At 45.3% G+C, this 15000-nt stretch overlaps 1 protein-coding gene across 1 annotated transcript in view; it reads left to right on the top strand.

Annotated features, from left to right (window-relative positions):
- The window catches only part of LOC306934453 (voltage-dependent N-type calcium channel subunit alpha-1B-like), a gene marked incomplete at its 3' end in the record, with an annotated part of 212124 nt that overhangs the window by 70699 nt on the left and 126425 nt on the right, over positions 1–15000 (top strand). Inside the window, 1 exon segment of the mRNA XM_079517021.1 lies at positions 11933–12036. Coding sequence (XP_079373147.1) covers positions 11933–12036 — 104 coding nt within the window.

The following is a 15000-nucleotide window of genomic DNA, read 5'->3' as shown; positions in this document are numbered from 1 at the left end:
GGAAACATTGAGAACCACTGACATAGGAAACATTGAGAACCACTGACACAGGAAACATTGAGAACCACTGACACAGGAAACATTGAGAACCACTGACATAGGAAACATTGAGAACCACTGACAAACATTGAGAACCACTGACATAGGAAACATTGAGAACCACTGACACAGGAAACATTGAGAACCACTGACACAGGAAACATTTTTCAGAAAACTGTCATGATTTAGAAGGCATCTGTAGAAGAATCGTCCTCAGGTCTAAACGGGTTAGGCAAGAAAGAGCAGTGAGATTTTCACAAACCACGTGTACAGTCCTTCAATTTGCCATGCTTTCTAACCCAGGGGTTCTCAACGTTTTTGGCCGGGGACCCCCGGAAATGCTTTGGCAATGTCTCGGGACCCCCGCCCCGCCCCCTCCCGACCCCCAATATAAATTGACTGCTACAATAACCTTAAACCATTTTGGGCGGGAACCTCTTTTGGTGTTTTAAGCATTGTTATAATTTAGCTATTGAAAAATAGCAGATCTACAAGCTCATAGCGCGCCACCGAGTGGCACGCTATGAGCTTGTAGGTCTGCTATTTTTGAAAAATCGTGAAAATAATTTTTGTTTTCTTTTTTTGAAAATAATTTGGGGGCCCCCTAAAATAATTTGGCGACCCCCCGAGGGGTCGCGACCCACGGGTTGAGAACCCCTGTTCTAACCAACAGTTGCACAGTGTGTACCAGGCAGATGGAGTCACTCCCAGGCCCCATGCCTGTGGGAGTGCTGCTGCTGCTGCTGCTGCTGCTGCTGCTAAATTGATGGCCGTTCTCATGGCTAACAGATTTAGGGGTTAGAATGGAGCTCTAATATCTTTCCTATTGCCTGTGTTCTCCCTCTATTGTGTTAGCCAAAGGTCTGGGGGGGAGGGGTGGGGGGGAAGCCTCACCCAGCCTGACGCGCTGCACAAAGCACGGACACACGCATTACTGTCGAGGAGGACTCTGTGTAGCCACTTCTAGAGCAGAGCTTCATTATCGTTGCTGTTGGGCAGAGACCTTGGCAACGCTTCCTTTTATCTCCACGCTCTTAACTTTTTTGTGGTGTCTCTTTTTTTCCGTAAATGAATGCCCTATACTCGTTTTGGTCATGCTAACTATGTTACAGCGCAGTGGCGTGCACAGATAGACACTAGGGGGTGCTAGAGCACCCCCTGCCCTTTTGCCCTTATTTATTTTTTGATTTTTCAAAAATAGCAGACCTACAAGCTCGTAGCGCGCCACTCGGTGGCGCGCTATGAGCTTGTAGATCTGCTATTTTTCAATAGCTAAAGCATAACATAATGCTAACACCAAAAGGGGTTCCCGCCCAAAATGGGTTAAGGCAACCGGCCGGTTCCACGCGCTGCACAGGTGCCCTTTTTTAACTTGAGCACCTGCCCCTCTAAATGTCTGTGCACGCCACTGTTACAGCGTCACACAAAAGTATCAAAAGTAGTAGCAGATGGGCCTAGCGGTCCAGGAGCATGCCACATGTCTAGGCTCTAAGCCTGACAGCGCGCCGCGTGTTCGAGTCCCGTTCATGACGACCTTTGCTGCATGTCCGCATGTTCTTTGGAATCCTGAAAATTAACAGTTTTGGACATACTGGTTTCCCCACGACCGAGACTGTTCTATGAGACTATCTGCTTCAGGAAGTCACTGCTACAGAGTTCAGCATGGGGAGTTAACCAAGCGTATATCGAAACCGATATTTAGAACCAATAACCAACTTCATCTTGCTCATGTAGGTTAATCGAATGGAATCGCGAGGCAGTATTTAATTTTCTTGTTCTTGTATATCAACAAATCAACACACACACAAAAAAACTCTGAATAGATTTTTCATAATCAACTTAATCGATAACCATTTAATTTTACCAGGGCTGGACTGGGACAAACATACGGCCCGGTCAATTTCGTGCGAATTTGGCCCAGACCGGCACACCACCACACCAGCGCGCAGATATAGCAGAAACTCTACCGCCCCGCTCCGTCGAGGCACACACAGACACACAAGCCCTAATACCACCACTTTTACAGAACAACATAAATGATATACAAACCAACAGACAACTACACAACCCCCTTTGTTGCTCTCACAAGAATGATGCTGGCAAAAGGAGTCAAGATAGAAGAGGGTTTACTTTACTCATAACTTGAGCGTCCCCCCTGCGGTCGCGGCCCACCGGTGATATGACCGGTACCGTCCTGGGGCCAGTCCACCCCTGCACTTAACCCATGTGTTATATGCTTACCTTGTACAGTGGGTGGCATCGAGACACGTGAGGTCTGTAGATCTGCTCTAGTTTCACTATTTTGTTTTCCTAATGTTCATTAATAGTAAGCGAGGTAAAAGTTTGAAATAATTGATTTGAAGTCCTAATATTATCGCCCCAACCCTAGACTCTGTGGTTCCTGAGAAGGATGCAAGGTCTTCCGTCTTCATCGGGGAAGTAGTTCATTGAATAGATATCAATGTTTGACGGGAACCCCTTTTGGTGTTTTTAAGCATTATGTTATACTTTAGCTATTGAAAAACAGCAGATCTACAAGCTCATAGTGCGGCACCGATTGCCGCGCTAAGAGCTTGTATGTAGGTCTGCTATTTTTGAAAAATCGCAAAAATGTGGTGCAAATCTTGCATTTGAATATATATTCTTTCTCAAATGTTTCTGGAGGGGGGGTCCCTGGAACAACATATTTTCAGATGGGGGTCGGCGGCCAATTACATATATTTTTGTGGGTCCTTGACATGAAAATGTTTGAGAACGACTGACACAGAAACATGGGTTTTTCAGAAAACTGTCAGGATTTAGAAGACATTTGTAAAATCTGGTGGTTTATGAGATATACAACAGAATGAAAGATACAGTATAGGTTCGAGATCTACCAACCGTACCGCGAGTCGCAGTCAGAGAGAGAAGGATCAGGCTGGCAGGGTGCAGCGGCAGGCACCCAGAACTAGAGGCAAGCAAACCTGAACACTATTATGGGAGCCAACCCACGGACAAAGCCAGGAAAGGCACCACCTACGACGCAGAAGTCCTGTGGTGTATGCGTGACAGCTTAGCTCACAAGGCTGTATAGAGCTCAAGACCCCTGATGTTAGATATAGGAGCGTGTGCGTGTAGGAGGAGGGTAAAGCGATTCAGGAGTCCCGAGTCGGTGTTGGCTCTCGCATCGCAGGTTAGAGATAAGGATAGTCTCGCGTATAGCCAGACAACTATATTCCACAATCTCCGAATGCTACAGTATATTAGAGAGTCTGGAACTACACCTCCCCAAATCCGAGTAAGGAAGCATGCCATTTCCGTTCACTAAAAATGTATATTTAAAATAACTTTTTATTTTTTAATTTCCATCTCTGCTAAGCAGCAAGCCATAATTCTATGCTTAGATATTTTTTTTAATTTATATTTGGAATCATTTGCGCGCCTGTAAGGACGAAACGGAAGTGGGGAGGATCGAGGATCCACTTTCGCTTTATGTTTTACTGAGTCATGATCAGAGCTTCCGTTGCTCCAGACTGTATGACAGAAGCATTAGAAAATTGCGAGAGGCAACAGTCTGGCCACGCTCCTTATCCAAGATAAGGATACAGATGTGACACGTACAGGTCACACCGACTGGACTGGATTCAAACTGGGTGGACTGCTCACTATAAGTGCTGTCGGGGGCAGTGTTTTGGCAGCAAATTTCTATTTTAGTTTTAGTCATAGTCTTTGGACCCCCCCCCCCCGAGTGGCAGGGCCAGATCTACCATATGGGCACTTTGGGCACGTGCCCCTGGGCTCCTGTACACAGAAAATGTCCCTGCTAATCCGAATGAAATAAATGGTGGTTTTATTGTTGGTGAGAAGGGCAGCTGAAAAGTGCAATTGTGTGTAAAGCAGCAACAATGCGCTAGATTGGCTGTCACTCTGTGGGGGGTAGTCGACCGGAAATAGGCCAATATAACGGCATAAAACTGCCCCAAAACGGCTCCAAAACAGCAAAAATGTTGCACGCGCGTGAAGGGGGGCCCTTCGAGCTTCAGTGCCCAGGGGCCCTCAGAGGTGTTAATCCGGCCCTGCCGAGTGGTGCTGCTCTGTCACACACACACACACACACACACACACACACACACACACACACACACACACACACACACAGCTCCTTCTGCACCCACCCTCTGCTGGCCTGATTGGACTATTGATTAATGGCTGGTTTAAATGTTTAAAAATAGCCCCACGGGGAGCAGAGATGGATGGTGGAGCTGTGCGAGGCCAAGCCTTTGTCTGGCCATCTGCCATTGAGAGCAGAATGTGACAATGCCATGGTTTTGTCTTTGTTCATAGAGTGCAGTACAGTACAGTACAGTACAGTACAGTACAGTACAGTACAGTACAGTACAGTACAGTACAGTACAGTACAGTACAGTACAGTACAGTCTTTCTTTCTTTCTTTCTTTCTTTCTTTCTTTCTTTCTTTCTTTCTTTCTTTCTTTCTTTCTTTCTTTCTTTCTTCCAATTAACCCAGGCCTGACGTCGAAATAAAAAAAAGGTTCGCTCTGAAAGAATATATATTCAAAGATTTGTGCCGCATTTTTACGATTTAAAAGGTGAGGTTTCCGCTCAGAATGGGTTAAGCGCATATATCTTCATCAGGGAGGCCCCGAGGAGACCCCCAGAACTAGGGGGGCCACCAAATCTTTGTGTGATATATAGGATTTTTTAATCCTAGCCTCCCCTAAAAATAGCAGATCTGCAAGCTTACAATTCCTTGGGCTGCAAGGCATAATTCGGCGATAATGGTGTTTTTGGCATTGGAATATAATACATAAATAAATACATGTATGTTTGCCTTTTAGTCTTTGTCAACAGAAGTTGCACACGGCAGATATGACAGAAAATATACCCAAGAATGAAATTAAGAAAACCTTATATTTTTAAAACAAAGCAATACAGCCTCATCAAAGTTGGCGTTGTAACTTTATATATTGTCAATTACTTCCATGAGAGGGGGAGAGGCGGTGGAGTTAGTTGCTTTTAGCAGACATTTTGAGGGTCCAATGGAGTTAAGAGGTTTTGTCCAAAGCACTTTTTACTACTTTCATATTGGTTCAATATTTCCGAAACAACACACAGATGTAAAGGGTGTTCAATAGCACCGATTTATGCAAAAAAAAACCTCAAAAATGGATTTACGAGGTTTCCTCCCGACAGCAACGAAATTATGCTCATTGCTCACATCATCCAACCCAGTGGAAGTCAATGGATGCGTGTGTGTGTGTGTGTGTGTGTGTGTGTGTGTGTGTGTGTGTGTGTGTGTGTGTGTGTGTGTGTGTGTGTGTGTGTGTGTGTGTGTGTGTGTGTGTGTGTGTGTGTGTGTGTGTGTGTGTGTGTGTGTGTGTGTGTGTGTGTGTGTGTGTGTGTGTGTGTGTGTGTGTGTGTGTGTGTGTGTGTGTGTGTGTGTGTGTGTGTGTGTGTGTGAAGCTCTCACTGCCAGTAAGCTGCATGCAGTGAGTCACAGATGCACTGCTTCCTGGTTGATGCTCCGCTGTGTCCGGACGGATGTCGCCCGTGACTCGGCAGTAAGCACACCACAACACCAGCCACCACCAGCAGGGGGCGCTGTGGGAAATGCGGTTCCAATAGAATAGAGCGTCGCGGTAGAAGAGAATTTCCCATATTGTTTTTTTCTTCCCCGTAGACGTTTCATTTAGACCTGAGGACGATTCTACAAATGCCTTCTAAATCCTGACAGTTTTCTGAAAAACCCCATGTTTCTGTGTCAGTCGTTCTCAAACATTTTCATGTCAAGGATCCCCAAGATTATATGTAATTGGCCGACGACCCCCATCTGAAAATATGTTGTTCCAGGGGTAGGTATAGCGACGGCACTGTAATAGACTTAACCCATTCTGGGCGTGGGAACCCCGTTTGGTGTTTTAACTAAGCATTATGTTGTACTTTAGCTATTGAAAAATAGCAGATCGACAAGCTCGTAGCGTGCCACTCGGTGGCGCGCTACGAGCTTGTCGATCTGCTATTTTTGAAAAATCGCAAAAATGCGGCACAAATCTTTGAATATATATATATTCTTTCAGAGCAAACGTTTTTTTTTTTTTTTTTTTTTCGACGTCAGGCCTAAATGATACTTAAACCCAGCTGGGATTGGACCTGACAAGCCTGCAGTTACACCCTGCTCTCGTCTGTCCATAACCATTAGAGGGCTGCGTAACGCTAGCTGGCCTCAACGACATAATGAAGAGGAATGGGTCTGGGGCATTAGAAGCTCCAGAGTGGGGGAGGGAGGGATCATTTGCCAAACGGCAACCCAACCCAGGCCCCTTCTTCTTCTTCTTCTTCTTCGCCGCCGCCTTCTTCTTCTTCTTCTGCCTCTTATATAGCAGCCCTCCCGGCCATGAGAGCCTGTATAATCCTGTTATCCTGCAACGCTGGAACTTTGGGTCAATACCCGTCCACACCCTTTCCTCCTCTCACCCCTCGGTCGGTCAGCCGGTCGGTCGGTCAGTCAGCCGGCTCGCGGCTATACAGATCCCCATTTTCTGCACTCTTAACCCATTCAGGCCTGACGTCGAAATTTAAAAAAAAAAAGTTTTCTAAATCATGACAATTTTCGGAAAGATTTGAGGCACATTTTAACGATTTAAAAAAAATAGCAGACCTACAAGTTCATAGCGCGCCACTCGGTGGCGCGCTATGAGCTTGTAGATCTGCTATTTTTCAATAGCTAAATTATAACAATGTTTAAAACACCAAAAGGGGTTCCCGCCCCAAAATGGGTTAATGGTTAATGTGGTTAAACGCTAACGTGACATGGATGCGTTCCAGGTCTCAATGGGTTTATTCAACAGGGATGCATTTCGTTGCCCGGGTCGATGGCAGAGCCGATATACGGAGAGGTGCGTGCGTGCGTGCGTGCGTGCGTGCGTGCGTGCGTGCGTGCGTGCGTGCGTGCGTGCGTGCGTGCGTGCGTGCGTGCGTCCGTGCGTGCGTGTGTCATGTTGTACATGTTCCAGTGCCCTGCACCTCTCACTGCTGCAGCTATCAATTCCATTTAGTGCATTTAGCTCGTGCACTTTTGAGCGTGATGATGACAAAACAAGATCCCAGAACCACAGTTCCAGGGGAATGGCTTGGTCATTATGTGCCGTGCCGTGCCGTGCCGTCCCGCGCCGCGCCGTGCACAGACATTTAGAGGGGCAGGTGCTCAAGGGAAGAAGGACAAAAAATAGGGCACCTTGTGGAACCTGGCCGGTTGCCTTAACAACCCATGTAGACCTGAGAAGAAATTCTTAAAATTCCTTCTAAATCCTGACGGTTTTCTGAAAAACCTCATGTTTCTATATCAGTCGTTCTCAATCATTTTCATGTCAAGGACCCCCAAAAATATATGTAGTTGGCCGCCGACCCCCCCCCCAATCTGAAAATATGTCGTTCCAGGGACCCCCTCCATGCAGAAGCAAAGATTTGAGTTAAAAAACGTTCGCTCTCAAATAATATTTATTCAAAGATTTGAGCCACATTTTCACGATTTGTCCAAAAATAGCAGACCTACAACCTGTACTTTAGCTATTTTTCAATAGCTAAAGTACATGAACATAATGCTTAAAACACCAAAAAGGGGTTCCCGCCCAGCATGGGTTAATAGTGAGAGATAGATGGCATAACGGGGCATAAATAATATATTAGAAGCTTTTTTTTAATCAAGAATTGATCAATGTCACCCAACCCCCCCCCCCCCCCCCCAACTGTAGATTTAGTCGACTAAAAACGTATATGACACTTAGTCGACTGAAACTAGGCTTATAACACTAAGACATTCCAGGTGACTAAAGATGTGACTATAAACAAAATGAAAACTATTCAAGAGACTATGACTGAAACTAAAAATCTATATCTGCATGCCAAAAACAAACACTGCGCCCCTTATACAGTTATATACAGTTGGGTGCCACCGATATTGTCCCTTATCATTTGACCCATTTAGGCCTGACCTCAAAATTTCAAAAAATCCTTCTAAATCCTCCAGTTTTCTGAAATAAATATTTTCACGATTTTTCAAAAATAGCAGACCTACAAGCTCGTAGCGCGCCACTCGGTGGCGCGCTATGAGCTTGTAGATCTGCTATTTTTCAATAGCTAAATTATAACAATGTTTAAAACACCAAAAGGGGTTTCCGCCCAAAATGGGTTAACTGTCCTTTTGCGCAGATCACGCAAACCTCAGCAAAAAGAAAAGGACAATATCGATGGCCTCCAACTGTACGTAGCTTGGTCCTCTCTCTAGCCCATTTTGGGCGGGAACCCCTTTTGGTGTTAGCATTATGTTATGCTTTAGCTATTGAAAAATAGCCGATCTACAATCTCGGTGGCGCGCTACGAGCTTGTAGGTCTGCTATTTTTGAAAAATCGAAGAACGACTGACATAGAAACATAGCTTTTTTCAGAAAACTGTCAGGATGTAGAAGAATCTTTTTAGAATCTGATCTCGGGTCAAAATGGGCTAGGTGAACTGAGCTCATGCTAGCTCGGCGTCAGTCGTGTCTGTCTTAGCTCTGCGCTAATATCCTGTGTGCTGGCTGAGTGGGGAGCGTAGCTGGGGCAAGGCTGGATCTAATTAACTGTGACCTGCTTCCGTACTTCTGCTGTGGTTGTACTCCACTGTATGCTGCCACGGCCTGGCTCGATGACGTTCGATGTTTGCGATGGAACGAACAGAGCATTTTATTCCCAAATGCTATTAGTTTATCCCATTTTGGGCGGGAACCCCTTTTTGGTGTTTTAAGCATCATGCCGTATACTTTATAGCCGTTGAAAAATAGCTCTATAGCGCCGAGCACCGAGCGCCACGCTTATATGAGCTTGTAGATCTGCTGTTTTTGAAAAATCGTGAAACCTTTGAATGTGTATTCTTTCAAAGCGAATGTTTTTAACTCAAATCTTTGCTTCTGGAAGGTCCCTGAAACAACATTGTTTTCGGATGGGGGTCGGCAAGCCAATTGCATATATTTTTGGGGCTCCTTGACATGAAAATGTTTGAGCACCACTGATGGGGTGCATAGGGGGTTTTTTTTCAGAAAACTCATGATTTAGAAGACATTTTGTAGAATCATCCTCGGGTCTAAATGGGTTATAGGGGGGGAAATATTGTCCACTGCTCAATATTTTTAAAAAAGGAAGAAAATGCAAGTCACTATAATGTGCAGTATATAGCATATTCTAAATGACTGTTTTATTCTGCAAGTATACAAAGATATTGAGCAACATGTTGGATAATGGCGACCCAAACGTGACACAGTCCTCGTGTAAAACGAGCTGTCACCGCCTTTACTATACTTTAACCCATTAAGACCGACCTGAGGCCGATTCTACAAAATGTAGAATCGGCCTCTATAAAAAACATTTATCAGTTTTACTGATAAATGTTTCTATGTCAGTGGTTCTCAAACAGTTTCATGTCAAGGACTCCCCCAAAAATATATGTATTTGGCCACCGACCCCCATCGGAAAATATGTTGTTCCACGGACCCCCCCCCCCCCCCCCCCCCCCCCCCCAGAAGCAAAGATTTGAGTTAAAAACATTCACTCTGAAAGAATATATATATTCAAAGATTTGTGCCACATTTTCACGATTTTTCAAAAATAGCAGAGCTACAAGCTCGGTGGCGCGCTATGAGCTTGTAGATCTGCTATTTTTCAATAGCTAAAGTATAAAATAATGCCCAAAATGGGTTTAAAAAGACACTTGCCAAAATGTTGCTCTTTATTAGGTCGACGTTTCGGTCGATTAGACCAGGGGTTCTCAACGTTTTTGGCCGGGGACCCCCGAAAATGCTTTGGCAACGTCTCGGGACCCCCGCCCCGCCCCCTCCCGACCCCCAATATAAATTGACTGCTACAATAACCTTAAACCATTTTGGGCGGGAACCCCTTTTGGTGTTTTAAGCATTGTTATAATAGCTATTTAAAAATAGCAGATCTACAAGCTCATAGCGCGCCACCGAGTGGCGCGCTACGAGCTTGTAGGTCTGCTATTTTTGAAAAATCGTGAAAAAAAAAATAAAAAAAAAAAATCTTTTTTTTTTTTTTTTTTTTTTAAATAATTTGGGGACCCCCTAAAATAATTTGGCGACCCCCCCGAGGGGTCGCGACCCACGGGTTGAGAACCCCTGGATTAGACCTTCAGCAGCGGGACAGACAAAACCGTTTTGTCTGAAATGATATGAAGATAAGTTGAAAAGTGGTGTCCGTTAAAAGTAACTGTTTGGTTTTTTTGGACATACAAGCTTTCCACTCGACAGCGACAATGATGTATCCAGTGGAGAGAAATAAAGGGGAAACTGCAAACCAACACTTCAGCTGATGTTTGTCATCCCAGAATCCTCTAGTGACCTGCCCATCTACAACACAAACACACACACACACACACACACACACACACACACACACACACACACACACACACACACACACACACACACACATACATGCGCACGCACGCAGGCAGGCACGCGCGCACACGCGCGCGCGTCACCATCACTTAAGGCCATGCAATATTGTCTTTATTGGCTGGTATTTCCAATGGGAGCCATTGATTTGGAAGGAGGCGGGAAGAGAGACACACACACACACACACACACACACACACACACACACACACACACACACACACACACACACACACACACACACACACACACAGTCACACACACACACAGTCACACACACACAGACAGACAGACGTGTGAATGTTGTCCATTACAGCTGTAAAGCTACTGCAGGCTTCCTTTCCTTTACCACATTTTTTTTTTGGTTTTTGAGTGGTGCAAACCACTCCAACAACTGGCTTTGTACCCGTGTACACGTGTTCGTACCAAAAAAACGAGCATGGTTGCTATGGTTAAGGTGGCCTTACACTAGCCGATTTTTTTCAATCTGAAATCTGATAGCACCATACACTACAGGATAATCGGAGCGGAGCAGAGCAAATATCAAACATTCTTGATGTTGATCGGGCCGATCCCGATCGCGCTTTGAGCGGTCGGGCACCCCCCGAGCGTCAAAAATGCCCGATTATCGGCTAGTGTAAGGCCACCTTTAGTGTGTGACGTCACTGACATAGCTGATCAGACTATATAAGACCTTGCACCACTCAGTTCACACGGGTGTGATTTTTCATAAATGAATGCCTTACTTTATTTATCATATCAAGAGTGTCACACAATCGGCCGCGTTGTGAGCTCGTAGATCGGCTATTTTCTCAATTTTATATAATGTTGTTGTTTAAATACTAGTAACAAAGGAACGTATTCTCTCTAGATTGGCTCTGGCCCGAGAAACGTTGAAGAGGTGTAGGAGGTTTAACCCATTTAGGCCTGACGTCGAAATTTAAAAACATGTCTTCTAAATCCTGACAGTTTTCTGAAATACCTCATGTTTCTGTATCAGTGGTGCTCAATATTTCATGTCCAGGACCCCAAAGATTATATGTAATATGCCTCTGCCCCCCCCCCCCCCCCATCTGAAAATATGTTGTTCCAGGGACCCCCCCCCCAGAAACAAAGATTTGAGTTAAAAACGTTCTCTCTGAAGGAATACATATTCAAAGATTTGCAAAAAAATAGCAGAACAGTAGCTAAAGTGTAACACCAAATGGGTTAAGCCCTCTTTCCTCAACCCTATACAAACGGGATTATGTGTCCGCCTACAGCACCTACACATGTTCATCTACCCGTGCGTTTATATCACGTATATACTTTCACTTTGAACTTGTGTTTCTATTCAATATTGAAATCCATTGAGCCCTTGTTTACTGTAGATTAGACCAGATAAGCCACAAGTGAATGACCCTGTCTGTCCCCATTTGTGCGCGCGTGTGTGTGCGTGTGCGTGTGCTTAGGCCAACGATGCCTCGGGGAACACGTGGAACTGGCTCTACTTCATACCGCTGATTATCATCGGTTCGTTCTTCATGCTCAACCTGGTGCTGGGAGTCCTGTCAGGGTGAGTGCATGTTGACACACACACACACACACACACACACACACACACACACACACACACACGCACACGCGCATGCATCCCTGCACAAATTCACTACACACACAAACATTATACACACAACACTATAAAGTAATGAGTTGAGTGAACAGAGAGTTGAGCCAGAAGGCATATGACTCTCCGTCTACCGAGCAATCTTCGTGATCACCTGCTATGGGTCATGAAGTGTGGGTCATGACCGAAAGAATAAGGTCGCGAATACAAGCGGCCGAAATGAGTTTTCTCCGATGGGGAGGCTGGCATCTCCCTTAGAGATAGGGTGAGTCACATGGAGAGGAGAGAGAGAGACTCGGAGTAGAGTCGCTGCTTCTTCGCCTGGAAAGGGGCCAGCTTAGGTGGTTTGGGGGAATCTGGTTAGGATGCCTCTCGGGCGTCTCGCCTAGGGAGGTCCTCGAGGCACGTCCCACTGGGAGGAGACCCCGGGGCAGTTGGAGGAAACGCATCGACTCACTGGGCCTTGGAACGTCTCGGGATCCCCCCAGGAGGGAAGTCACTAATGTTGCTCTGGAGAGGGAAGTACTGGAGCACTCTGGTGGAGCTGTTGCCCCCGCGACCCGACTACGGATAATCGGTTGAAGATGGATGGATGGATACTATAAAGTACAAGCTCACAATCGACAATCTCACACACACGCAAGCACACACACGGACACGTACAAATACACACACGCGCGCGCACACACAGCTTTAATGGGAGCCAGGAGGCCGCATGTTGAGTGCTCTGTGGCGTGCTACAGTGCGTTGTTGTGCTCTGACAGCTTGCAAGCCCTTTATTTATTTCTTCTGGGAAAGCTAATATAATTCTCACCAGTCTCTCTCCACCAAATGGCTGTTTCCTCCATGGTGTCACTGCAGCAGCAGCAGCAGTGGCAACCAGAGTTGGGGTCCGTTACTCAAAAAAGTAATACACTACACATTACACATTACTTTTGAAAAAAGTAATGCCTTACATTACTTGATTACTCCCTGGAGAAAGTAACTAGTTACACTACTCGTTACTTTACTTTTGCGTTACTCCATAAAATCGCCTGAGATGCAGTCACATAATTTGCCCCTTAACAAATCTTTATAATCCTAATAAGGAGGACATACACAAGATCTTCCTTTATGCTCTTTAATACCAGGTTGTTGAACAAGTGAAGGAATAAAACAAACAATCAAACTCCACTTGCGCGGGGGCCGCTGCGGGGGGGTGCTGAAAGCAGCAGCAGGACGCAAGTAACTAGTAACTAAAGCAACCAGTAACTGTAATGTGATTACTCAATTTGGAGGAGTAGTGTCGTTACTTACTCGTTACCGACAAAAGTAGTGTAATTACAGTAACTACACTACAAGTAGTGTAGTTACACCCAACTCTGGTGGCAACGCTCTCATTATTATCGCCGATGTTATTTCACCCGGCATGGCCCGCGTCTTCTCGCTCGTTTCCTTATATTAGCTTTTCTCAAATCTTTTGGCAAGAACTTTCCCCTCTTTTTAACGGTTTTGTATCGTATTGTAACGTTTACAGTAGGTCATTCACGAGATGATATCTCGTTCGAACGAGATAATATCGGCTTAATGTTTGTCTTTAGTTCAATGTTTGTTTTGTAAACGCCATTGACAATGCAGGGACGATTTACGTCATAATGTTACTCATTACGTCATATTTGTCTCTTTATTGTTAATGGCGTTTAATGTTTGTGTTGGCACCGTTTGTTTTACATCACCATTACATCACCTAATCAACATGAGTTAGACTTTAATATATCTGAGGGACCCCCCCTCTTTCGCTCTGAAAGAATATATATTCAAAGATTTGCGCCACATTTTCACGATTTTTCAAAAATAGCAGACCTACAAGCTCGTAGCGCGGCACTCGGTGGCGCGCTATGAGCTTGTAGATCTGCTATTTTTCAATAGCTAAAGTATAACATAATGCTTAGTTAAAACACCAAAAGGGGTTCCCGCCCAGAATGGGTTAACCCATTTACACCTGACATATATTAAAAAAAGGCTTCTAAATCACAACAGTTTTCTGAAATACCCATGTTTCTATATCAGTGGTGATCAATATTTCATGTCAAGGACCCCAAAAATGATATGTAATTGGCCGCCGACCCCCCATCTGAAAATATGTAGTTCCAGGGATGTTGTTACATCAGAAGCAAAGATTTGGGTTCAAAACGTTCACTCCGAAAGAATATATATATTCCAAGATTTCAGGCACATTTTCACGAATTAAAACAAAAAAAAATCTACAAGCTCGTAGCGCGGCAACCGAGTGCCGCGCTACGAGCTTGTAGATCTGCTATTTTTTTAAAACACCAAAAAACCGGTTCCCGTTCAGAATGGGTTAAAGCGCACCACGCTACACTTGGAGCGTTGCCCATCAAATGTCCCCTCCCCCCCTCCGCCAACCCCTCCGCTCCCCGGTGTCCCCTCAGAGGCCATGATGGTCTGGCCCCCCCCGGGGGCCCCCCGGGGGCCACCGCCACCCACACCGCAGGGTGCAAAGGTCACTGATGCGGTCTGGCGGATCCACGCGGGAGCCCTATAGCGCTGTGCAAAGGGCAGCGGTGCTGTTTCTGTCGACTAACACTATAAAGACGAAAAATGCTCGTCGACTATGCCTTTTCTCACCGAACGGAGACTAAACGGAAACTAAATGAAAACTAAGCTATGGTGACTAAAACTAAGACTAAATAATGTTGACAATTTCGTCGACAAATTAAAAACAATAGACTGTAGACTAAAATGTTATAGGAAGGGACTAGTGGACAAGAGATCCAGTATAAGTCATTTTACACTTGGTTGCATGCTGAAAATAGCCCGATCTACAAGCTGGGCTATAGGCTGCCTCTAAGCCAATGGGAGACTTAGCCTCCGCATAAAACGGTCCCGCCCCCCTAACAGGACCCAGGAAAT

The sequence above is a fragment of the Electrona antarctica genome (genome assembly GCF_951216825.1).
Source record: "Electrona antarctica genome assembly, chromosome: 12".
NCBI lineage: Eukaryota > Metazoa > Chordata > Actinopteri > Myctophiformes > Myctophidae > Electrona > Electrona antarctica.
The sequence above is the reverse complement of the archived record's forward strand: the minus strand, read 5'-3'. Positions and strand labels throughout refer to the sequence as shown.